General features: G+C 38.8%; 1 protein-coding gene across 1 annotated transcript in view; it reads right to left on the reverse strand.

Annotated features, from left to right (window-relative positions):
• Positions 1-25388, reverse strand: part of ECPAS (Ecm29 proteasome adaptor and scaffold) — a 58736-nt gene that overhangs the window by 13034 nt on the left and 20314 nt on the right. Inside the window, 23 exon segments of the mRNA XM_083883506.1 lie at positions 799-936; positions 1915-1962; positions 2571-2676; positions 3424-3503; positions 4408-4575; positions 6324-6441; positions 6687-6752; positions 7695-7809; positions 8595-8649; positions 9703-9848; positions 10766-10889; positions 12621-12722; positions 13199-13371; positions 13745-13910; positions 15833-15967; positions 17637-17728; positions 18270-18498; positions 19206-19286; positions 21492-21615; positions 22638-22741; positions 23862-23984; positions 24094-24160; positions 24719-24768. Coding sequence (XP_083739632.1) covers positions 799-936; positions 1915-1962; positions 2571-2676; positions 3424-3503; positions 4408-4575; positions 6324-6441; positions 6687-6752; positions 7695-7809; positions 8595-8649; positions 9703-9848; positions 10766-10889; positions 12621-12722; positions 13199-13371; positions 13745-13910; positions 15833-15967; positions 17637-17728; positions 18270-18498; positions 19206-19286; positions 21492-21615; positions 22638-22741; positions 23862-23984; positions 24094-24160; positions 24719-24768 — 2610 coding nt within the window.

The raw sequence follows: 25388 nt of genomic DNA on the forward strand, positions 1-25388 counted from the left end.
AAGGCATTGGGGCAAAGTCACCCCTGAGACATCCATTGTCTCATGCCAAAGGAAAAGACAAGTTACAATTATCTATTAAAACCCTACTAGTCAGTTTCAGACTGATCACATCTCATGCTGCATTTTAACGAACAGTTTTCATATCTTCAAAATGAATGAAAAATGTTCAAGAAATATTCTCTTGTTAGAAGCCTTCTAGCCTTCCTAATTATTATTATTGTGAAGACCAGCTAGCTACCCTCCAACTCTGAATTTTCCATATTTTCTGTTCCTCAGTCAAAGGAAAGAATAAACAAGATTATAAATTGCAAGTGTATTAAGTCCCAACACATCAAGGGACATTGAACTGTTACAAGACATAAAATATATTTGAACAGCGTGATCAAATGCAGTCACATCTGGGATGTGAACTGTCAATATTCACAAGCACTTGTGAAATCAGACATGGCTGTTTGAAGAACCATAGGACTTTTTGTTTGCAACCAGTCCAGATATGCCAGTCCCAAATGACAGCCTTAGCATGTATGGCACACTGTTTCTGGATCAGCCTGCATTTATACAAGGAGAAAAGAATTTCCTGCTGGGAACTGAATCTGGGCATTTGCAGAGAGGCCACATACCCAAAAGACAGGTAGAGTTCTCAGGGCTGCTGTTTAAACTGTGTGAAAAAAAGAACTCAGCAGGAGAGCCCTTTTGGGAGTCAATTTATCACTTCAAACACAAAGAACATTCTGCAACTCAGGTGAATAATCTTGGTATCATTGGGACAAGTCATGATCTGACCACCAGAGAACTTACATGGTGCAAAACTAACCTGAGAGACCGGACTTCAGCAACTGTGCTTACTATTCCTTTGTCTAGGAGGCAAGGGAGCAACACAGCTATCGTCTTCTGACCTGCTGCTCCTTTAGAGGGGTCACACATTTTCACACAGACCTGGGGCGAAGGGGAGAATCAGTGCTGCAAACATGTACAAACCTCCCTCTCAGATTATATTAAAGCACCTTCTCCTTCAGACAGAAGAAGTCAAGAGCAACTAGACAAACTGCTCACAGCCAAGCCCAGGCTCTGTGACAACTTCATCTTCTCTCCACAGGAGTCATCCCTAAAAGGGGTTTCAACTACAGTCCACTTTCAGAAAAGGCAAATTCAGAGCCTAGCAGGCCTTGACTTGAATCTGGATGAAAACAGATGAACCAAACAGCCTCCCAGTTGAAGGACAGCCTATCTCAGCCACAGGGACTCAACCATTCTGCAGAGCAGAGTAGCAAGCCCCAGACAAGAACAGATTCTGCAATTGCAACATTTCACAACAATTTTGGGACCAGATCTTCACTTGCGGCATTAAAATGTCATGCACTATGAAGACTGTGATTTCAAATACAGCACTTTAGATCCACTGTCACTAATGTGACTTTTTTTGAGGATTATCAAACAAAATATCAAGTGATATATGTGTACTACACCCAAAAAAACATGTCAGTTACAGCATCACAGAGAAGTCCATACACAATTACTCCGTTTCACACCAGTGACGTACCACTGGTCATACCTTGGTCAACTAGATCAATCAGTCTTGGCAAACTGTTGAAGTAAGTTTACTTAAATTCCACTTCCAAGTAAGGAAAAAACAACATCAGAGGCAAAAAACAGTTAATTATATCCTTCCTTTGCTTGTACAGACCTTAACATCACATTACCCTCAATCAGCAGGACTTGACTAGCACCAATAAAAGTACAGGGGAGGAGTATGTGGTGATGCTTATTATGATTGCTTCCTAGGAGGCTGTTCAGTCTTTCACAACTGGACTTTACACTAGAGATCCTCTGAAGACAACAGACTATAGTCTATGGTCACTCCTGACATCAAAATCATACATGTCTTGTCCTCATGTGCATATGACAATACTTTACCTTGCTCAAAGTTTTTAGGGCTAGCTCTGCTGCCTTTCGCACAGTCTCCTAAAAATGAAGCCAACAATTATTTCTGTTATTTTTATTCTTCTAGAATTATTAATATTAATCGATAACCATTAACACTAGAATAGACAAGGCTATCTTCATGTCTAATACCTAATATAAAGTAGTAATATCTTTAGAAGAAAGTATCAGAACATCATTAAAAGAAATTCTGACTTTGGTCCATCTGAGTATCCAGTACAATCAATATATTGACAGAGCTGAAACTTGAAAGGACCTGAAGACTCTGAACTCATACATCAAAGTTCAGCACACCACATATCAATTCAGCACACTAGCAACCCATAATAAATGTTTCTATAGTCAAAAGTTAAGCAACTACTCAGGAATTCATTTATATCAAGGAAAAAAAATCTCAAATCATCTAGAATAAGCACAGCAGAAATGAAACCCAACACTTCAAACATAAAGAGAATTTCCAAAGTGGCAGGGAAATTTTACTTTCAAGGAACATGAATTTCTAGTCTGCTTAATACTCAAAACTCCCATTGGCTTCAACCTGACTTGTCAAGAGAATCTTTTTAAACACCTCAGAGCTTGTTCACTGTACTGTTTGTTGAAGATTCCTAGTTAGTTCTCAGTTCCATTACCTTAATGTCATCTTGCACTCTGAACAGGACTTCCCAGATCTCTGGAAGCTTGTCTATGATATCATCCAAAGGTCTTCCTCTTAGTAAGTCATTCAGTGCCAGACAACTGCAAATAGGGAATTTTATTTCTTTCACACAGTGTTCTTACTTGATATAGGTGTATATATACAGATATGCTTATAAATATAAATAAAAAGTTCAGAAAAATTAGAACTGTTTCACACTCCTTACTTTCCCGAAACACTGAATCTACTCTGTCACAAGAATGTCTTCTTTAGCAGAGACAAAAATGCTCAGTTGTTCGGGTAAAATCTGAAACACGTAATAGGAGGTGAAAAAGGCTGCTGTGACGAAAACTGCTACTGCAAACATTCCAGTGACAAAACTGTTTTAGTCTTCTTTTCTTTAAGCATATGATAAGAAGAAACCAAAATGGTATAAAGTATGGAATTTAAATTAAAATGGAGATTTTCAATACAGCATAGCTACAAACCATTAAAAACAAAAGCAGTTTATTAATAATGGCATCCTGTTGCCAAGTACATAATTGTCAGAGTGACATGGTTTTCTAAGAGAAAGCATTATTTCAGATTCAGGGACAGGCAAGAACTAATAACCAGAAAACTCATTCTCCAGAAAATGTTTAGTATACAGCTGCATGCAATAAAAATTTTCAGGCAAATAGCTTCAAGATTGTATCATATTTCCAAGAGCAGGCTACAAGGCCAGGCTCCATTCTGATGAAAGCATATGTCCTCTTTTTCCCCTCAACTTCTTCAAGTTAACAAGTTTATGGTGAACAAGAGAAAAGAACTGAGTCCAAAGACAAATCTAATGCTTTTCCTAGCAATACCTGGATTCTCTGATCCTCCATAGACTGCTGGTTAGGTTACTGATCAAATCCTCAAGAATTTCCTTCATGTACTTATCAACCTATAATTATAAAAAGGAAAAGCCATGAAACAAGCACATCTATGCATCCTTGCCAGAACTCCGTAAGAAAAGTCCTTTTGGACAATACAACCTGCTTTCAGCCACATCAGATGAACTAATTCTTGCCTGTGCTGTGCAAACTTTCAGACTTTGCTTTAGACATGCCTTTCTCTGCACTGCTTCAGTGACTAACATTGTGAAAAATGCAACAAGAAAAGCCCCCTAAGGCTTTTAGTAGCTGAACTGTTAAAATGCAACCCTAAGCATGTATTTACTCAAGAAGTCATTGTGCTTTGATGAGGGATCAGAGTGAATGACTTCACATTAAGATCAGCTTTCCTAGAAGAAAAAAAATGCAAACTCAATTCCAAACCTTGCAGAACCAGAGCAAGGATATCTTATGAAAATCACTTATTCCTGAAATACAGGAGGAGTTCTCCTCAAACTGATGGAATAGCCTCCAACCACGGGCTTCCTCCCATGGCTGGGAGGAAAAAAAAAAAAACAACAACAAAAACCCCCTTAAAACTTAAAAGCTGAGGATCTACATTCAGATGCTCTTCCTTTAGGAAGGTATCTTAGACCATAAGGAGTCCTGAAAAGCTTCTCATATGCAGTATCAAAGCAATATTAAAGTGGAAGGACCTCATTTTAAATAGCTCAAAAATTTTAATGCTGGCTGCACAAATGAGGTCCGCAATATCCTTCCACACATGAGAGACAGTGTAAAACCTTTGCATAAGGTGCAAGCTCATCCATGGATTCAAACATCTCATTTTCAGTGCAACACCTCACCCCCTTCTGCACTGCCCCTCCTTTCACAAAATCCACCTGTCTCATGAGGATCTCCAATACTCTGCTAGCTGGCAGCAAAGCCCCTCACTGCACTTTGCTGGTCACTCACCATCGACTTGTCAGTGACCAGTGCATTCCAAATGCTGGTCATTGCCTGTCGAATGCCCAGGTTGGGGTCAAACTGGTAACGGTAGAGACGGGGAAGAAGCTGGGGCAAAAATGGAGCCAGCTGCTCTCCAGCCTTGGCAGCTATCACATTGAAACCAAAAGCTGCTCCCTGAAATGACAAAATAGTATTTGTTGAAACATTGCTCACTCACTCAGTTACTGCTCATAGGCACACCACAGTCAGAGGCAAAGTTGACTGACATGGTTCAGATTTAGACCAAATCAAAAGGCCTAGAACGGTACTGGAATTAGCCCATCCTCACTGCTACAGTACCACAATCATCTCAAGCAGACAATCACACTCAGCAGACAACATACTACTTCAAAACTTTCTTCCAACCTTTATTTCAAGATACTGATTGATCTCATTTGCAGAAGTAGCACTAGCGAATTAAAACTATGAAGATTTAAATACATTCTTCCAAAACAGATTCTGTCTTGGCAAAACTGGTGAGGGTGGGCCACTGCTTCCTTACAACTCTGCTGATTTAGAAGAATTAGAGTAACTTAAGAACTGAAAAACTAAAACCAAAATAACTCTGCCTTATTTCTAAAACCTGAATTTTCTGGGGATTATATTTTGCATCTGTCCATATTTACTTTAAACTTAAATATTCTTCTATGATCTTTTTTTTGTCCAACACTGTCAGTTCCACTGTCACTTCTAACACAATGGAAATTATGCTTGCCTGAGAAGTCCCATGAGATTTGGCAGGATAGCCCAAGAAGAAATTACTCAATGAAGGCAGTGCAATGACTGCCTCTAGACTGCATGTTTTCTGACTTGCAGTGTCAAAAGCTGCCACTCAAAACCCCACACTAGAGACTTAACAAGACAGGATGTGTTGTTCGGGTTAATGTAGAAAACAGCAATAAAGACACATTTTCAGTTAGGACTACTGCCATGAAAAGCAAGAAGTTGCTGAAAGTACGAGGAAAAGCAAGGCATCACCTCCAAGGCCCTGAACAGCATGCCCTGTTTAGCTCTTGTGGGGGATTTAGAGCACAGATTTCTAGATATCCCCTTCAACTTAAAAGATTCTTCAAATATCAAAGCTCAACCCACACCTTCTCAGGGGATTTTCTCGATTCATCCTGGCTGGAGAAACTCCACAAGGGTTAGGAGCCTAACTATGCTCCTGTGCTTTTGAAATCACAATCCTGAGGGAGATCTTGAGATATGTGCTGAATTTTCAAACTCTGGATAACAGTTAAAGCTGGGGCTTGTTTCTTGCACTAAGTGGTGCTGTAAAGACTCAAAACAAGTTCTTCCATCCTTCTATAAACCCAGTCAAGAGTCCCCATATCAAAGCTCTAAATAGTACACCTAAATCTTCCAAATTATGATGCTCCTCTTTTCACTTGGAAGTGATCCAACAGTATTTTGGCGTTGATAAAGCTCCCAGTTGCTTTGAAATACCAAAACTTGAGTTAAAAAGGGATACTTTTGACAACAGTGCTTTTTATAGCAACTTGCTGATTACTTTTTGCTCTGCCTTCTTAGATAACAAAGATCACTTTCCTTTGCATCCAAAAATTCATCTAGTTTTCAAAATACTATCACTGTTTGAACACATTAAGGACTTTTTAAGCACACTCAAAAAATAAAAGGATGTCAGTTGATTCAGAATGGAATGTAGGTTTATATGAACACTGATACCGAAGTTTTGTTTTAAGAATTTTAAGTAATCCTGAATTTTTTTCTCAATCTGCTAAATTTGCCTTGGACTGATACCAAAGCATCAATACCTCCTACATGAAGCTATTCATAAAACCATATAACCAGGAATAAAGAAATGGATTTTTGCTTCCAGAGTTCACAGTGGGAATGGAAGTTGTATGAAAGCAGAGCATTACCTTCCGAGAATTCCACATGGCATGATGGTTGGCCAGATTCATGAATTTGTAAACCAGATCTGGCTGATTGAGGTCACTAGCCAGTGAACAAAGCTCCTTGTAGGTAGAAAGACCTTGACTTTGAAAAGCAGAAAGGAAATCAGTGTTACTATTTCTAGGTAGACAAGTGCTACAACACCTAAAGCTATTTTCAATTCACATCCTAAAGCAGGCAGAGAAAGGGGAGTAGCACATCTGTATTTCACAGAAATAGTTACAGTAACTTAGAGAATAAGAAGGAACAAAAGGTCAGGAAGTAGACTTTTTAGGGAATTCTGTTTCAGCACTGACTATGTCTCTGTCAGAGACTATCAGTAAACTTACCCATCTGGGGTTTTACTCAGACCTCCCTGAAATACCACAGTTTCTCCAGTCATCTCATGTTTGGCTCTGATAGAAAAGAGGTCCAGTATTAGTGTTACCAAACTCTACCACTGAATAAACTACACACTACAGAACAGGTAATTTTGCTTTATCGACTCAGGAACTTCACATTTTTTTCAGCTCCAATCCCACAAAAAACACATAGGTGTGCAAAGCTACACACACTGCAAAGAATGTCATTAACCTGTATCATATGTAATGTTAAGGATACATTGCACTAAGTGAAAGTTTCACTGTGCAAAGGCAGAAAGTCAAAATACTGAATGATGACTTTTTAGTTCTGCCCAGACATAAGCCATATAATGGACAGCAAATCTCTACTTAAAAATGAAAAAAATACCATTTCCATTCATCTTATTTCTTCCTGCTTACCACCACTGAATCCCTACACTCCAAGCCCAGGTTTTTATCATCCAGTGGCCAAACCTACACCAGGTTAGACAGGAGAAATCTATTAAAGAGCATTTCCAATACTGACCACCATGATGTCTAGCCATGAGTCTTGTAAGACCAGCATTTTTCATACTAAAGCTGACAAGTGGCCATTAATAATGCTTCCTTAGCAAAAAGGTGCTGTTCAGCACAAGCAAGTTACCACTTCTGCAACATTCACAATGTGTAGAGTAGCTGCAAGTGATCATTGTTCTCAACAATTACACAATGCAGCAAGTAGCAAATCTAACCAAATCCCAACTCACTTGAACTGCTTGAATCAGGACTGGCATATTATTTTGAAGCTTTGTTGAATGGAACAAAACCAGAACAACTTCAGTCACAAAACGCTCTTAGCTGATTTAAGAAATATCTCAGTTTGACTCTCTGTGAATGGACATTGGCTTGCCCTTGGCCCCAAAACGTCTCTTTCCACACAAAAAAAGAGGAATATTTTTATTTCCACCAGACATATAACTCAGAGTACTCTCTCACTGTGTTCTAAGTTCACTGTACCTTTTCCCGGTCATAAGGGTATCAACGAGTGTAGTGACTAGCTCTTGCTGGTCATGTTCACTTCCTAGTTCATATATCAGCCCAAGACCTTTTGAAGCAACATCTTGACTAAGCTCTGCAAGAGATTTTACCAAGCAAAATTCAAGATAAGCATGTAGCTAAGCAGTACACAATTTTCAAAAGTAAGATTCAACCAAAATCAGGACGCAGCAAACACAGTCCTGTGCTGCACTTCACAGCTCTCCATTTAAGTGCAGATCTAGTCTGTCATGACACAAACTTCGCATTCTGAAGCTACAACTTGTTCTGAAGGCCTAAACCCATTCAAATTAGGTGACATCTCCACGTAAGTATTGTTATTGCAAGTTTTGAAACAGCAGAAAGAGTTCCAAGAGCCATAAGTATTCTGACATGCTAGTTGCACCTGAAATCATTCATGCTAATACTCTCTTCAGCTTCAGTGAGCTGTGCATAGGCTGCTGGACACCACTCTTTCCACTTGCTGCCATGGGTAGAGGTGAAAGCCAAAATGTGCTAGCTTGAAGAGGTCTCAGAGTTTCTGTCCATACGGAACTCTGAGATAAGTGGCCATGAATGCAAAGATGCATCCTGCTGCCCAAAACAGAGCAGAAGTCAAACCACTTCTGTTACTACAGCCTGAAGGGGCAAATGCAGTGTACTTTATAGCCAAATGCACAATAAAAGCTGTGCTTCTTATCTCTGCACATGATGCCTAGAAAAGAAATCATTCCTATTAACATTAGAAATGGGAAGTTTCTACAGTCATCTTTTAATGCTGACAACAGTGCAGTTGACTTTCTGTCTGCTGAAAGATTCCCTGCAGTCTGCTGAATGCCCAGAAAAAGACACAACTCTTTAAGATGCAGCAAGAGTACTTACCATCACTATCTGACAGAATTGAAACAAATGCACTTTGAATATCCTTGAGATGAGACTGCAGGATGAGAAAAAAGGACATTATTTTGAATCCTTTGTTTGGTCTCCAGGCAAGTTTCTAACAAATAAGCAGCGCCTGTTTTATCAATGGAGTTGTCCATTTGAGCTGCACTTAGGACAAGAACTGCCCTTCTTTCCAGACAGGCAAGTAGCAGCCTGACTGGCATTCACAAAAGATAACAATTAATTGTCCAGCCCACCATCTACATATACCATGCCATCAGTAAACCACATATTCAATTTTCCTTGTTTAATACAAGGCAGCCAGACATCATAAATCTGGCTTGCAGCCAGATGGGGTTTTCTTCATCCCCAAACTGGTGAGTTTTGCCATCTCCCTACAAGGTGCACTGTTTAGATGAGTGCAATATGTGGCAATGTTTTATATACAAAAGCTTACATTTGCTAAGCAGCTTGTCCCAAAGCTCTTCATCAATACCTGGAGAGTACAAAATGGTTACCTGGTCCCATTACAGTCCATAGTACCTCTATGCAGATAGAGGACATTTTGGTTGGGAATGTTTTATTTAGTCCTTGTGTAGGACTTTTTACATTCTCTCATTATGGACAAGAACTTTATGTTCATAAAGCATACAAAAAATACAGTACATGAAGCATATCATAATTGCTCCTAGGTACTAAAGATAAACACCGTGAAACAAATAAGTTCTGTTCTCCTTCTTCCCCTCCTAGACCTCTCTTAAATATTTTCCCAATATAAATCCTAAACACTATACAGATACAAAACTCTTCTTCCCAAGGGAAGATGTAGCGCTACTTCATCTTACAACAGCTATTTACATTGAGCTTATTCTGACTTGGATGCAAGTCAGATGTTTACAAAGGTGACAAACACCCTTGTTCATCTGCCAGATAGTCTGTTCCTGTAGAAACAAAAGACAGACCACATCTCAAGAAGCCCTCAGTAAAGACTGTACCAGCACGGGCAGAAAAGAAGCTACAGAAGTGAAGAGGAAGGAAGGGATGAAAACAAGGTGAGACGCAAGAATACAGACAAGGAGCCAGTGTTAGTAAAAGGCATATTTCTTACCTTAATTGCTTTGTGAGTGCTCAGCTTCTTCACCAATGACAGAAGCCAGATGCAAGCTGCCTGCCTCACATGTGGGTTGGGACTGATGATGTGCTTGTTCAAAATAAGGTCAAGGACCCAGGGCACCACATCATTCACTTTTAAATCTATATAAAAAAAAATAAAGGTGGAAGAGAGGAACTTTGAAAACTGTCCACATCCATTTAAATGAAAATAACAAAAAAATCTAATGAACTCAAGAGTACTCAGAGGACACCTTAATCTCTGCTTATTTAGGAAATCACTGGAGTCACTGGGAAAGTAATAATAATAAAATAAACAATAGAAATACAGAATCCTCCTAAGCATTCAGGAACATGCTTCAGAGCCCGTGGCCAAGAAGAGGTACCATTCACATTGCCTAAGACTCATGGCAAAACATGTTTTTTTTGTTAGGACTCACAGTTTCTGGAGCAATGGCAAAGTTCAACTTCTACCACATGCTCAACTTTGTGTACACTACATATCTAAGACCACTCTCACAAAATTAAAACATGTGTTTGCAGGTCTGAGACTGACATTTACAGTTTCCTGGTTTGAAACTAGCCTTCTGTCACACTTTTATTTCAATGGGTACAGAATCTTAGTCCTTAAATAGAATTTCTACATTTACTGCGCATAAATTTCACTTAATTGTCTCACTTGAAGTTCTTGGAAAACACCTGCAATTTGATTTTATAATCCTATATTCATGTTCAGGCCTCAAAATGGTATTTTAAAAGATTTGTGTATTAAAAACCCCAAACTAACTCAACATGGCAAATAAAAAAAAAAAAAAAAACAAAACTCAAATACAGAGACAAGTGGCAATGAATTACATAAGAAGCTATTTAAACAGCCCATGAATAAAGTCTTCTGCCCTCTGAGCAGATGGACACGAAGAGGTAGAACAACCTGTATATAACCACAAACGTAAAATCTCTCTTCATGTTCTGTTACAAACCAAACACCCCAGAAATGTAGCTTGGAGCCAAGTCTTAATCCAGACATTTCCCAACCCAGGCCCTACATTAGGAAGGCCTACCTGAAGGAGGGATATATTCCTCTTCTGTGACCATCCATGCATCCCGTGCAGCCACTGAGCTGGTTCCAACAGCAGCACTGGTAATAGCCTCACCAACAGTGAACTGCAGCTCTATCTGTTTGGCCTGAAAAAACACATCAGAGCATCACTGACAGTACTAACTAAAGACATACCAAAACTTCTGGCATTTAATCCACAAAACCACAGTCTCTTTCCCAGTCCCAACATTCAGCACAGTAAGATCACTCACTCTTCTTCTGAGACTACATGGCACCTCTGACCCACTGAAGCTGATGGAAAATAAGGCAATGCCAAACTGTCTAAATTGAATGATAAAAGCTAAAATTTCTACATTTTTAAAGCATATCTTTGACAAAGTATTTACTGGTCTCTGCAGAAGCTCAACTTGGTGAAAAAAGAATTCAACTGAATGAAATAAAAGAAAGTTGAAGTGATGAGACAGTGATTAGTGAAAATTACTAGGACTTTGCTGTATTAGGGAAAGTCTCCTGTAATTCCATCCAGCAACTGAACTCTTAAAATGTGCAGAAACCTGTTTTTCACATTAAAAGAATTCAGATGGTACTTGTTTTGCTTCCCTGTCCTCTTTACACTATTCTCTGAGGCTTCAGGAACATGACATTCCACTTTCTTGTCTGCACTTATGATGAATTCTGTGTTGTAAGAACTGGTTTCCATAACCACTGAGTACCTTACATTCCAGAGGCACAAAATGCTCAGGCTCTTGGAGAATTAAGCCCTTAGCTTCCTGCAATCTAAGATAAACACATTTTTTCAAGTACACCTTTTACAAAGAAAATTGTAATATCCCCATGCAGTTACAGGAAAAAAACATGGCACACAGAAACATCTTTGGATGTTTGGGTACACAGTATTCTCAGTATTCTAAGTACAGTGATAGGACAAGTGGTTAAAGGCTTCAAACTGAAAAGAGGCTTAGATGAACTATTAGGAAGAAATTCTTTACTGTGAAGGTGGTGAGGCACTGGAGAGGTCACTCATAGATGCCCCAACCTTGGCAGTGTTCAAAGTCAGGCTTTGAGTAACTTGGTGTAGTGTGAAGTCTCCCTGTCCACAGCAGAGGGGTTGGAACTAGATCATCTTTAAGGTCCCTTCCAACCCAAATCATTCTGTAATTCTATGGTTCTTGCTTGTTTGATCAAATCAGAATTGGAGGACTCAGCAAAGCATGGCTGTATGATACTCAACAGCAACTTCTACAATGCAGAATCCTATGTCAGTATTAGCAAGGAAAAAAGGTAAAACAAGCTGGAAATGAAGGACACTAAAAAACTCTTTTTATTTAATTTTATCTGGCATACTGCAATATGTATAGAAGCTCTGAAGTACTGTGAAAGAATGCAGTACACTTCACTGATTTAGATGGACAAGAGATACATATATTCCCATAAATGTTTAATTCAAGTGAGTTGTTTTAGCTGACGTAGTTCAGAGGTATTTATACTACCTACTTTCAGGGTACTTTTGAAGGCCAAAGTACAGGCCTAAGGCTTCATTAATATAAACTCCGGAGATTTTATTTATACAGTGTACAAAAAAAAAAAAAAATCCATAAGCCTCCTGAAGGGGAATAAGTATTTGTCTCAGACTGAGGCAGAGACCTGGACTGGCAAGTTTTTAAACTGTGGCACAAAACCTTCTACCAGGTCCCAGTATACCTCTGCTCTCTATTTCAAGGCAGTTTCAAAAAACCCAGAGGCACTATTACAAAAAGTCAGCTCCCTTTGTAAATCTGGCTCTAGAGTACATTAAAAAGCATCCAGAAAGAAATAATTACTGTAGTATAAAGGACAATATATCGATAGTGTCTCACCTCCACAGAATCCATTAAACCCTGCAGCAGTAGCTTCTGGTGGGGAAAATCTTCATCTCCCACTGGCAAGTAACCTAATGTTTGTATTGCTCGTTCCTTCATCTTAAGCACAAACAAAAAATAACATTATCATTTAACACAACCTTTCTGTAAGTCCAGAAGATGCACTTTAAACCCAGTATTTCTCACTGTTGCTGAAGTTTCACTCAAGGTATAAGATGTACACACAAGTAGCTTATTAGATCAATCAGTACATCTCTTTTCCAAAGCAGATCAGAATAAATGTCCTGTTACCTTTGAGGATTATGTACAGGTAAAAGGAGATACTCCCATTTTTAATTAAAATTAAGACCATTCACATTTTCATTCACACTTTTAAGCCCCTAGTTATGACTATAGAAAGCACAAGTGAATAATGTTAAACAATATTACAAAGACTCTGACCCTACCCAACTCACTAAAGACAACAAAAAGCCTAATTCCTTTAAAAAATGAGGCAGAGTTTGGCAGGTAATACATACACCAAGGGAGCATTCAAGAAATGAACAGGAATCCTAAGAACACTACAAAAATCTTGCCTTATTTGTTTCCTTGCTAGAAGGGATTCGGGCCAGTAAGTTTTCAACAAGTTGCAGCTTTGTAAATCCTGTTCCTTCATTGGGGATTGGCAAAGGGCCATTCCTGCCGATCTCCCCAAGAGCCATACAAGCACCCACCACAAGGAAGGGAGAGGTACTGTCCAGAAAAGAACCTAGAGAGAAAAAGCATACCAGGATGACTCAAATTTTTATTATTATTATTATTATTTAGCAGTGGGCAGGTACTTGTAGGAAGCACTATGTTAGAAAAAAACAGAAGTGAAAGGAGACATTGAGAGGAAACTAGGCAAGGACACCACTCCTGCTTGTGTTGTGTTGGTCTGCAAGTTACAAAGGCCACTTAGGTTTTGTTGAAATGTCCATGCATCTTATCAGATTACATTCTTACAGGCTGTAAACTCTATCACAAAAACTGAACTCAAGATTACACTATCCGTGGGCTGAGTATCTCAGAAAAATCCTCAGCCTGGGTTGGATTAAGAAAAATAACTGTTACATGCAGCAAAGTCTTAGGCAGGAAGTTACCTATTGTCTCTGTTGTCGACTTTATAAGTTGTTCTTGTTCCGGCATGACTGAAGTGTTTGGTTGCTCTATGTCATGTAGCTCCATTGTTCTGATTTTCCCTTTGGCCAAGTACCTTCCTACTGTAAATCCCAAAGCCAACAAGGATCCATGTTGGACCTCCGGGCTCTACAGACAACATCAACAGTGCAAAAAATCTCATTTTCAAAGTATGTAACACTTTGCACAAAGCATTGATTTAAAAACACATATGGACAAGCCATATCAGAAAGCACCCTGAAGAATGCAGAGCTCTAACACATAATAAAACAACAGAGAGTTAGATATTGTTAGTGCTCTCTGAAGAATAGAGTTCTTTAAGATTAATTAACAAAACAGATTAGGAATTTATAACCAGCACTCACGTTCCAAAAGCTACCCTTTGCTAGCTAGACTTAAAAACCCTCTACTTAAAAACCAGACATATGCAGACTAAGGGGACAAAATGTACACTTTGGTAAAAAGAGGTAGAGGATAATTTCTCCACATTTGCATGGCCAAGAATGAGAACACAGCTGGCCTATGCTGAAGGCAATGCCTCTGCAGTTTGGCAGGCCATAAATCGTGAAACCTAATTATTTTAATTAAGAACACCAATTTCTCCAATGCTGATTTGGTGCTGGAACTATTTAATGACCATGCTTATTCCTACAACTGAATTCTAGCAAGAGGATTTTGTGGAGAAACAAGGCTGTGAGACTCAAATGCTACTGAACTGAAAACAAAACAACAAAGGGAAGCGGATTAACCTTGGATTAGTTCATACCTCTTGTTTTTTAACTGAGGCACATTTACTTTTTTAAATGCAGCACTGGTGCAATTGTGCTAGCCTGGTCAGCAGGGACTGTTACTTGATGTGGTCTCACTGCAGCAAAGCCAGCAGAAGATGGATGCTCCCCCCATCTCCACTTTAATTATCCATTCACACTGCACTCCTTACTGAGACACTAGGATCACCACCCCCCCATCTGTACAAATCCAAGTGGTTTTGTACAGTAGCAGCAAGTCAGAGCTCTACCTGACTCAGACTCACAAAGGCATAGGAACACCCTCCTTTTTTTTTTTTACTTTCACAGTTCACATGGGTGAGTGGGACTGAAAGCAGCAGTGGGGATTGGGACCCATCTATACTGGCTTCACGACTGCAGGAGCTGTGCCCTACACAAAACTGAACAATGACATGGCTTTAGCTCACAGGCAGAGCTTTCACAGACTCAAAATAAACCATGTTTGTTAACTACAAAATAAAGCAATCAGGACTTCTTGTCAGCCTGTTACCTGCAATGTAAAATGGTGGCCCTTTAAGTCCTATACTGATACAAAACCATTTTGGAGAAACAGAACCTAGAAATGCTACTCCTTTCCCTCCCACACGTTCAAGACACACCAGCACAGAAATCTGTTTTCAGGACCAGACCAATTTGTTTTCAGAACTCCTTTTCCATGCTTGCAGTGGCAAAATGGAGAAATTAGGATAAGGGCAAGTGAAAGGAGAAGGGAAGGCAGGCAAACCCAGCAAGTAAAAAGACAGCTGTGGAAGGCTGCTGAGGAGTCCATGTGGGGCAAGAGGGAAGAAGGCATAGCCCTAACACAGCACAAGATCCTGAGGCAGCAAGGACCCAGGAGACGACTACGGCTCAGGAGAGGATGAGTTGAACATTTAACAAGTTAAAAACTTTCTTGATTCTGTGGGTGCTCAGGAATAAGAAACTGGTAAATAGTTTCAAGGTAGGTAGTGTGATCCATTACCACTCAATGGGATGTGGCTATTTAGCTGGCTAAAACTGGTTAAACACATGATGGTACTTTGCTTGGGACATACCTCCACTAAATCCTCCTACTGACCGTAACAGGTCCATGGATTAATTTATTTAAAGATCTGTTGCACTCACCTACTATAAAAATCCCTTCTCAGCATCCAACTGAAAGTCAGTTAGTTAATTTTACATCCAGATTAAGGTTAATACATCCTAGACACATGGTGAGATTAAAATATCCTATCAGTTACATGACATGAAAAAAAACAAGAAGTAGACAAGGAAGGTAGTTACATGGTTGTCTTTTGTCATCTTGATCAGCTGCTCCAAGGACACCCTAAGCTCATCTCCAGACATGGTAGACAGCACTACAGAATAAAACAGAGCTGCAAGCTCACGCATTTCCTCTTTGTTAGTGTTCATCAGGTTCTGTGGGAGTTTAAAAAAAACCCATGAAATATGGAAGCAGCTTCTTACCCAGTGTGTTCATAAAGAGCTTCAATATACAAACACAATAGTTCTTAATTCAGAAAGCACTCTTTAAACCAAGAGCATTATCACTTAATAAGAAAGTAAGCCCTCAATTCAACAAAGCATTCATTACACAGAGTGTTTTGGAGAAAGAAGACCACTAGCCACAAGAGGGCCACCCACCAGTTCTGTGTCAAAACATGCAGATCAGATTCTTGGCAGAATTGTCTTCAGCTAAAAGCTTCCAGGTTTTGCATTCATAATGTGCTAAAAAACCCCACACCCTAAACCACTACTTTCCCTAAGCTGCTAGAGGTTTCCATACCCTACTTATTAATCAAAGGGAAAACAAACCCTCAAGAGGGTTAACCATTCAAATCCAACCATGACAAAAAAAAAAAAAAAAAAAAAAAGAAGTGTCAGGAAATCACAGTTCTCAAAGCAAAAATACCTAATTTGTACCTGAGATCTTGTATTGTCTAAATAAGTTATTAAAATTTGAATTTTGGAAGCTTCAGGGAATTTGTTATGATAATCTTAGCTCTATCAGCAATTTGATGTATAATGCAACACATTCCCATGTAAAATTCACACCCAAATCTTTGAGTGCCTTGGGCCATCACAAAGAAACCACAACAAGCACGCAAACAAACAAGAAATGATCTGTCAGAGTCATGAAATGTAATGTTAACTTCAACCTAGCATCAGATCACATATCTGACTTCCAATAAAGCCCTCAACCTTTCACTCAGCAAGGCAAAACCACGTGAAATATTAATTACAACACTATTTCTGAAACTCTGTACTATCAATAACTACCCCTAGAAGCTTCATTCTGCAAATGGACACTAGGCTGATGACAAAGAAGATGAGGAATACTGAAAAGGGGAATGTTTTTAAGTATTCTCCTGTGCCGTCCATACCTGTATGTAAAAGAGATAACCTGCATACAGTGAAATGCAGCACAGATATCACCAGGAGAAACTATCAGAACACATTCTAATGCTTTTTAACCTTGACTAAGTATTTGTTTCTGCCAGATTGCTCCAGTGAAAGCAATGGCAATCTGTAAGACCTTCAAAAATCCTAGATGTTTAAGGTAAATCATGAAAAGCAAAGAGTTGCCTGAGAAAATAATCTAGGGAAAGAAGAATTCTCCTTGGCTTATTCACAGAGTCCAGTGTATGGGGTTTTTTTTGTTTTGGTTTGTTTGTTTGTTGTTTTGTTTTTTTGTTTTTTTTTTTTTTTTGTCTGGGGCTAATTAAAAAAAATCTCCACATAAAGGTATCTGAAACAACTAAGGACATTATAAATCTCATCTTCTAAGAAGTCATTCAATTTTCTTCCCCAGAGAAAGAAGTGGATGACTATACCAAGAGGATAGATAACCGACTATCTAGAACATGTAAGTGAATGAACAAAAACAGTAATACAGAAGAACCAAAAAATAATTTCCCCCATCCTGGCACACAAAACATTTTACCAAGTATTGACTGTGAGTAGAAATACCAGATTTCAAATCAATATTTGGAACTCTGTTTCACCATGGAAAATGTGCCAAATTTTGCTAATGCCAAATTCCATCCACCCCCCTAAAAAACACCAAAAAAAAGGGCTTTCACAGTACCTTAATCCAATCTATTTTGTCAACAAATCTGGTGGCTAGTTTTTCTGGATACACTGAAACAACTTCCAGAAGACAATACATGACTGGCAAACCTAAACGATTATTAAAGAATCATGTTATTAAACAACTCCAGTATTTACAACAATGTAACATTCAATGCTAAAAAGAGGTAAAGAAGTATCAGGAATTTCAAGCATTTATTTGTAATTCATTAGGAATAACAAACAGTACAGAATAATAGGCTACAATGTTTCTCAGACTTATTAGGGAAACTAATAAAAGCAAACACTCTAGTAGCAATTTGTTCAAAATGCATTCAAATGTTTTAGACTACACTTGTGACAGATAGGCTATTGTCAGAGTGAGGAAGACACAGCATTCGCTGGTGAGGAAGCTGTTATACACTATGGCTTCACAATTTTACACTATTATGTCAACTGATCCTGCCATTCTACAGCCATGCATTCTTCCACCTACAAAATAGCACAGAAAAAAATAAGTTTAAACTAAACAGTATATAGTCTGTGTTTCAACTCTGTGATTGCTGAAGCCAAACTCAAAGCACAAGACAATTCATTTCTAGTAAGAGAAGACATGTATTTCTTCAGGATACTGCTGCACACAGCTTCTTACCTCCAACACCAGCTAAAAGCTGCTGAAGAAGGCTAATATATATATGTACAGGGTTGGTTTCTGCACTTTTTGAAGAGGAAGAGGAGGAGGAAGATATGTGGTTGCCAGACATGAGGTTTCTTATGTAACGTCCAATGGCTGGAGCATGATCTTGCATATCTGCCAAGCTCTGTGAGGTTGGCACCACACCAGCACTGTGGGCAAGACACATCCGCAGATAGAGAACTATCTAAATAGAGAAGATAAAAATACAGGATCCTGAATGCATAAGCATTTGAAAACCATGTAGAAGACAAAAGAGCAGAGAATATGCTGTATTCAATGTAACCAAAATGGAACAGTTTTTTCTTTTATCAAATATAGACAGAAGAGTTAGTATAGAGACAGGAACAAGTATAAAATGTAACAAACCTTAGGACTCCTTTCTGCAATAGGCCTGACAACCCTACATCACTCTCTAAAGATTAAACCATATGCAGACTTTTGGATTATCATATACTGATATAACTCTTTGCAGGGAGTTCAGCCTGTACCCTATACCAATTTGGCATGTGTACAAATGAAACCTGACACATGGCTAATACAGATCTTGCTTCCCATCCCAGTATCACTGAAACCTGGGATTCTCCTAGAAAAAGACTCCCAAAGAGCATAATGGGACCTCTGCACAGAACTGCATGTTTGATATCTAATGCTACTTGATTACAGATGCTGCAGAAAGCAGTGGAGTAACCCTCTTGTGAACATTCCTCCCAAGCCCCCCATGAAAATCTGCTTCAGACTGCCATTTAAGGACAAACAACAGAGAGTTAATCCCAACATCTGCTTCAAAGAATTTTAGAATGTAGGGTGATTTATGGTATCTCTTAGCTTCTTATGCTGTCTTCTAGAAAAACAGTGGTACACATATCTAAGGAAGTAAAACCAGACAATTACCTCTCCAAATGTGGCAGGATTAAAAGGCAAAGCTGCAGTTCCAGTCATATATTTAGCTGGAGTTTTCATGCGGTGAGTGGCCTAAATAAATAACAGAATAAGAGTGGAACATTCAGACCCATAATAATAGATGTTGAAAAGCTCAGTGAAATTTTGCTGACGCAACTGTGTTAATCCTCCACTTAGCAACTGAAAATGTGTAACAGGTCTGTAATAAAAAGGGCACAGTGCACTTGGTAATAGTCAGATCAATCTACTTTACATCAATTCAGAAAGTGGAAAGTCTGAATGCATGGGAGGCAATAGCAGGGGAGGCTGAAGGAGTACAACATTCTTTCTTCCTTTCAGAAAACAAAGAAGCATTTTAGAATTTAAAATTAAAGTACCTCACAAACTTCCAAACTCTGAGCCTTCCCCCTGACAGGCACCCGGAAAGCTTTAAAATGGCAGCTCTGCCTGGAGAGGCTGCAGCAGCCAAGCTTCCTCAGTACTGGGAGGTGGGTGCCCTATGCTGTGCCAAGTCCAGGGAGCCTCTCAGACTGAGAGAAACGCAGAGGGAATCTCTCTACCTGCTATGTGGAAGGCTGCAGCAGCAAGTGAGCAACTTCTTTCCATGTAAATGTTACCTTTGACAAGCTGGAGAAAATTTTTCTACTGGTATGTCAGCAGAAAAACAACCAAACAGGAGGTTTTAAGTGACACCCACTGCAAATGTTGCAGAAAAGCAATATGTATATATTAAACAGACAATATGCACATCAGTGCTAAGGCTTGACTCAGTCAGGCAGCCTTGTAGTTAAGTAAACACACAGGGCAATTGCAGAACACAACAGATGTTCACTCCCCTTAACACGCTGTGACCTTTTGCAATGCTAATTTCAATGACATAAAGAATTATTAAAGAAAACCTGATTAAGTGAGCAGTGACTCCCTTGAGGAATGTTTTCCTACCCATACTCAACAGACTGGGTCCTCCTCTCACATATATTTTTCTTTCAGAAGGAGAAAAGGATCATGCTAAAGCATGCAGTCATCTTTCATCTCATGGCCAGCTGTGCCAAGCAATGCATACAGATGTCTCCAGCATCTCCAGAAGTCACAGATTACTGATAGTACATGAAAAACCATACTCTGATACCTCTAGGATTTTTTAGCACCCCTTCAGGACCTATAAAGAGGATCTGAAAAGTGCTTGAAAAAAATTTAATTCCCCCCTGATTGACTCTTGCTTTCGTCAGTAGTAATTAAACTACACTGATCCATAATTATCTCGTGATATCACAAATGTTAAGGAAAATTTTTAAACTAACTTCAGAGGGATAGAATTTAAGAATGTTATCAAAAACTCCATCTTGGTTTCTTCATTTTTTATATATACTTAAATAGTTAGGATTCTGGACAAAAGCAAGTTTTCTCATAGAACTTCAAAGTGGAGTATTAGTAGACTACAACACCATCAGAGCACACATTTCACACGAAATCTCTTAGGTTTAAGAGTTCTGCTATCACAGGTCTTTTGCAAAATCACATGTGCTTCAACATTACATACTTCTGACACTGTTCTAAAAAGTAGGTTATCAGAGGATAAAATGTTGTCAGTGACTCTCCACATCTCCTTTACTGCTTATAAGCCTAATATAGCTACTATACACAGAAGTGTAACAGACTATATTTTAGCACTTCTCCAGATGAGCTCTCAGTACAAACAGCTGTGAGTAAATGAGTGGCACTATTTATGGTGCATCATTCCACTAAACTTGTGAAAGGCTATTTACCTGGTTATTATTCCACAAATCGCAATGAAGATGAAAAATTAGGCCTTTAAGTCAACAAATCACGCTTCCTCTCTTGTAGTACTATCTCCTTTCCTAACCTAGGATTTTTTTTTTCTGTGTACATTATTGCTCACTGGACCAAATAAAAAGTCATTTTCTTGCACTTTCAGGAACTGTGTGTGTGAAACATGCTGGATTATAAGCCTTGTAAACTGGATTTCTCATTCCACATATCATCCACATAAATTGCAAGAAAGCAAAACATTCCTTTTGTTAAAAGATCTGCCTTGCTACTTAACACTTGGATCTCTTGCAATTGCTGCCAGCAGAAAGTGATGACAAGTGGTAATCTTGTCAATGAAATACTATGTGTGGTCCTTACTTTGATTTTTACTAACTTTATTCCTTGGGGCAGTTGTAGGAAACAGACACAGGGAAGGCAAGACCACACTCAACCCATATCTGAGCATCATGCATCTCTTTGTCATGTACTGTGACAGAAGCGCTGTACCTTGTCTTGAATGTAATAGACCATTTCAGGGAAGGAAGGCATCTGCTTCCCAGAACTCTCCTTTTCATTTTTTCCAGAAAATGTTCTCAGTACCCGCTGGGCTTCTCCATGTACCTCCTCACGCCTTTCAAAAGAAAAGATGAGAAACAGACATTATTTCCACAGAACAAACAGCCTTTAATGAGCAATAAGATATGTTGGGAAGTTGGGGGAGAGAGAAGTTTTTAAATGAGATGTGGGTGGGCTTTTGTTAAAGAAAGGGAGAAAAAAATCTTCCACTACAACTTTTTATGTTTGTTTATTTGAGAGACGGGAAAGAAAAAGGGATAGTACTGAGCAGACTTTGCAAAACTGTCTGGATGAGCTCACTTCTGTTCCTTTTCCATCCTGGTAGTGTTCACCATCAGTTCCTCGGATTTCCTATCTGCTACTTCTCCCTGTCACTTCTTATAGTGAAGCTTCACTTGCCACCTACCAGAGGTTTATCATTATCTACCTAACAATAGATAACTACTCCTGAAACAGTGCTCACACTGCAATGACAGAGCTGGTTGTTGCAACTAATCTGTTTATCTTTTCTTGGTTACACAATAGCTACTCTCATCAAAAATTTAGTAATTAAAGGAAGTTGGAACCCCCCGCCACAACTTACACTGCAGTAACAGAAAAGCACAAATGAAATGATTACTGTCACCTACTCCTAGCAGAGAGTGGTAACTCTCAAAATTGCATACTCAACTCTCTGCAAATACAAGCTAAAAATAGACAGAGAATTTGTCAGAAAAAAATAATTTCTGTAAAATGACACTGTAAAAGTGATTTCACTTAATGCATTTTTACTTTTGCAATTGCAACTGATCATTCATATGAAGTGCTTTAGTGACTGCAGTTCATCTGAAATAAGAAAAACAATCTTAAGACTGTCACCAAGTGCAGTAACAGTTCTCCATAGGAATATCAAGAATGTGAAGTTTGATTTCCAAATTACCATAATTAATTTTCTTTGAGTTATTTATGTGTGAACTTACATGCACACAGATACATGTATTCATATTTAATCCAAATATATACTGAATGTATATATGTGTGTGCATATGCATATATATATATCTCTGTGAAAATAATTCATGAAGGAAAACAACTTACGGGTCTCCTGCAGCTAACAGGAGTAAGTATCTGGAAGGGATATGATCTGGAGGGAACACTGTGCTAGCAAATTTTACAGCCACTTGACGTACTTGAACTTCAGGCTTAAAGGGAAAAGACACAAAAATTGGGTTGAGTTTTAAATGACAGCAGTAATGACTTTCACTAACCACTTGTCATTCACTCATCATCAGTCATTTGTTTTGACCTCTACTACCAACATGATTCAAAAAGTCTAGACATTTTGAGACACTACTCATGCTTACATTTCATATGGCAGGAGATAGGGCAGAGAAAAGCAAACTTCTCATATATACACAAGTGGGGAATTAAATGTTCAATTAAACACATGCACACCTTGGGGAATCACATCAGTTCTTGAAAAACTGCTCCATCCAGGCAGTTTTTAAATGAAACTGACATATATCATCTCTCCACAGAAAACAGAGGTACGCCTAGGAGCAGCATAGCCAGAGTTGGTAAAGAAACATCAGCTTTGGGTGATGACAACAGTCATTCTGCCTGTAAGGTACAGACAGTCTCAAGAAGGTACTGCCTGGAGATTTAGATCCCTTGAACAAAGGAGTTATCAGCATGAAAATTATCTCTTACACTAGAAACACATACATCTCCACAGTCAGCCTGAGTAGCCATGCAAACACGGAGTATACAACACTCACTCCTTCTGAAAATCCAGATTTCTGGTGTATTCTGAACACAAACAAGGTACTCAAAGCGTGAGTAAGTAAAGTCTGGTTTAGTCTAGACTAGTGTCTCAAGGCTGAGCTCCTGGAGAGGTTCATAGGTGCCTCATGTCAGATATCAACACAGTCTGCTGAAACCTCACTTAGCAATGAATGATCCTTTCTACCAAAATCTCTATGTTCCAAAGTGTTTCAGAAGACTGTCCTTGAAGCATTTTTTTCTCAAAGTCTTCTAAGGAGAAAACTATGAGAAACATACAATGCAACTGCAATGGATTTGGTTTTTTGCTAAACAGAACACAAATGGAGAACTGTAGTGTTACCTTCCTTGTGCTCACCAAGCCACGTTAAAAACATTTTATCAGAGCATACATACCCTGCCTTCTCCCAGACAGGCCACTACATTCAGTAAGAAAAGGAACATATGCTCCAGAAATATCTAACAGAAAGTGTCAGGAAACAAGAAGACAATTAATTGCTCTTTTTTTAAGGTATGTGATTTCGATTCCACTGAAAATACCTTTATTAAATACGAAGCTACAAGAGCTTCCATCAGGGTACGCTGGGCTCCTTCTAAGTTACTATATGCTCCAACCATCATAGATAATGCCTCTTGAATGGCAAGCCTAGTATCAGCATCTTCCTGCAGTAAAAAAAACCCAAGAGTTTTCACTTTACAGTGTCTAGTGTTAAGAACTGAGCAAAATCAAAAGAAAACAATAATGATTTCCCAAAGCCCCATCAGCACGCACCTTGCATAAGGCTTCAAAAAACTGCTGTACCAGCGCTATATCCTTGGTAAAGAGCTGAGGCATTCGGCTGAAACAAGATATTTTAATCCATGAAGCTTTTTTTTTAATTGAAATTCTTCACATTCATCAGTCTTCCCCTCATTCCAAATTTTAAGTGTCAAACAATTGGAGCCAGTATAGAAAGCTTGCTCTGTCTTAACCATATCCACCATAAAACAGCATATTCTCCCTCCCTTAACAGAGTTTGGAAAGTGAGACATTTTATGGACAACCACTTAGATCACCAGCACATGACTGAACATACCACTTGCCTAGCATCATGCACTCTGGTCTTTGCTGCACATTCCTTACATTTGTATTTCTGGCAATCCAGAATGCGGAACTATTTCTTAAATTCTGTGCGTAATTCATGAGCTACCATTAATCACTGCTAGAGAAGCTTTCAGCTAAAAATATATATTTCTTTATTTACATCTCTGGAGTTGTCACAAGAAGAATGTTTTTCTCTGCACCGTGCACTCAATTGCAAAATTGGCAGGTGGCATAAAGTTTGCTGCTGATAAATGAACTGATTGCTCTGGGAAAGTTATTCAATATCCCATTGCTTAAATGATGCTTTAATTACCTGGAGAGCTTTCCAACTGCTGAATATGCCATTGATAGGAGTTTTGAATCCTTGAATAATATAACAATACACAGAATTTAGCAAAACCAGAAATACATACAGGTATATCTTCTATAAATAAACATTTACTTTTAAATTCTGACTTCAAATTGCTCAAGCAGGCTTCCATGGAAAAAGAATCCTAAAATATAAAACATTTCTGTCCAAGAATAAAAACATTATATAGAAACAGGGAGCACACTTCTAAGAAACAGAGAAACTGCAACTTGTAGCAAAATGTACATCTCTCTTCTGGTCTCAGCTAACTGCATTTCAGTTCAAGAGAAACAAATAAGGAGATTCAGTGAGTATATGGAACAGTAGCAGAGGGACAGAAACATTCCACTAACTCTGAAAAGCAGCTGAAAAAAAAAAGGAACCTGCAAAATGCATCTGTGGATGACCAATACAGTACACAGACACACAGGGGGCTTACTTCCTCCTTTCTCATTCCCTTCCCAATGTAAGGGTGTCCCACACCTTCAAATGCCAACTCAGGCCAGAAGGTCATATTCAAAGTTAAAATGAAGCAGCAAGAAGTTCAAAGCTGCAGAAGAGGTGATATGCAACATGTACCCTTTCCAAGGTATATGTAGGAGTATCATGGGGAATTTGACTTCTGAAATGGCAC

This window comes from Zosterops lateralis, assembly GCF_965231275.1.
Source record: "Zosterops lateralis genome assembly, chromosome: Z".
NCBI lineage: Eukaryota > Metazoa > Chordata > Aves > Passeriformes > Zosteropidae > Zosterops > Zosterops lateralis.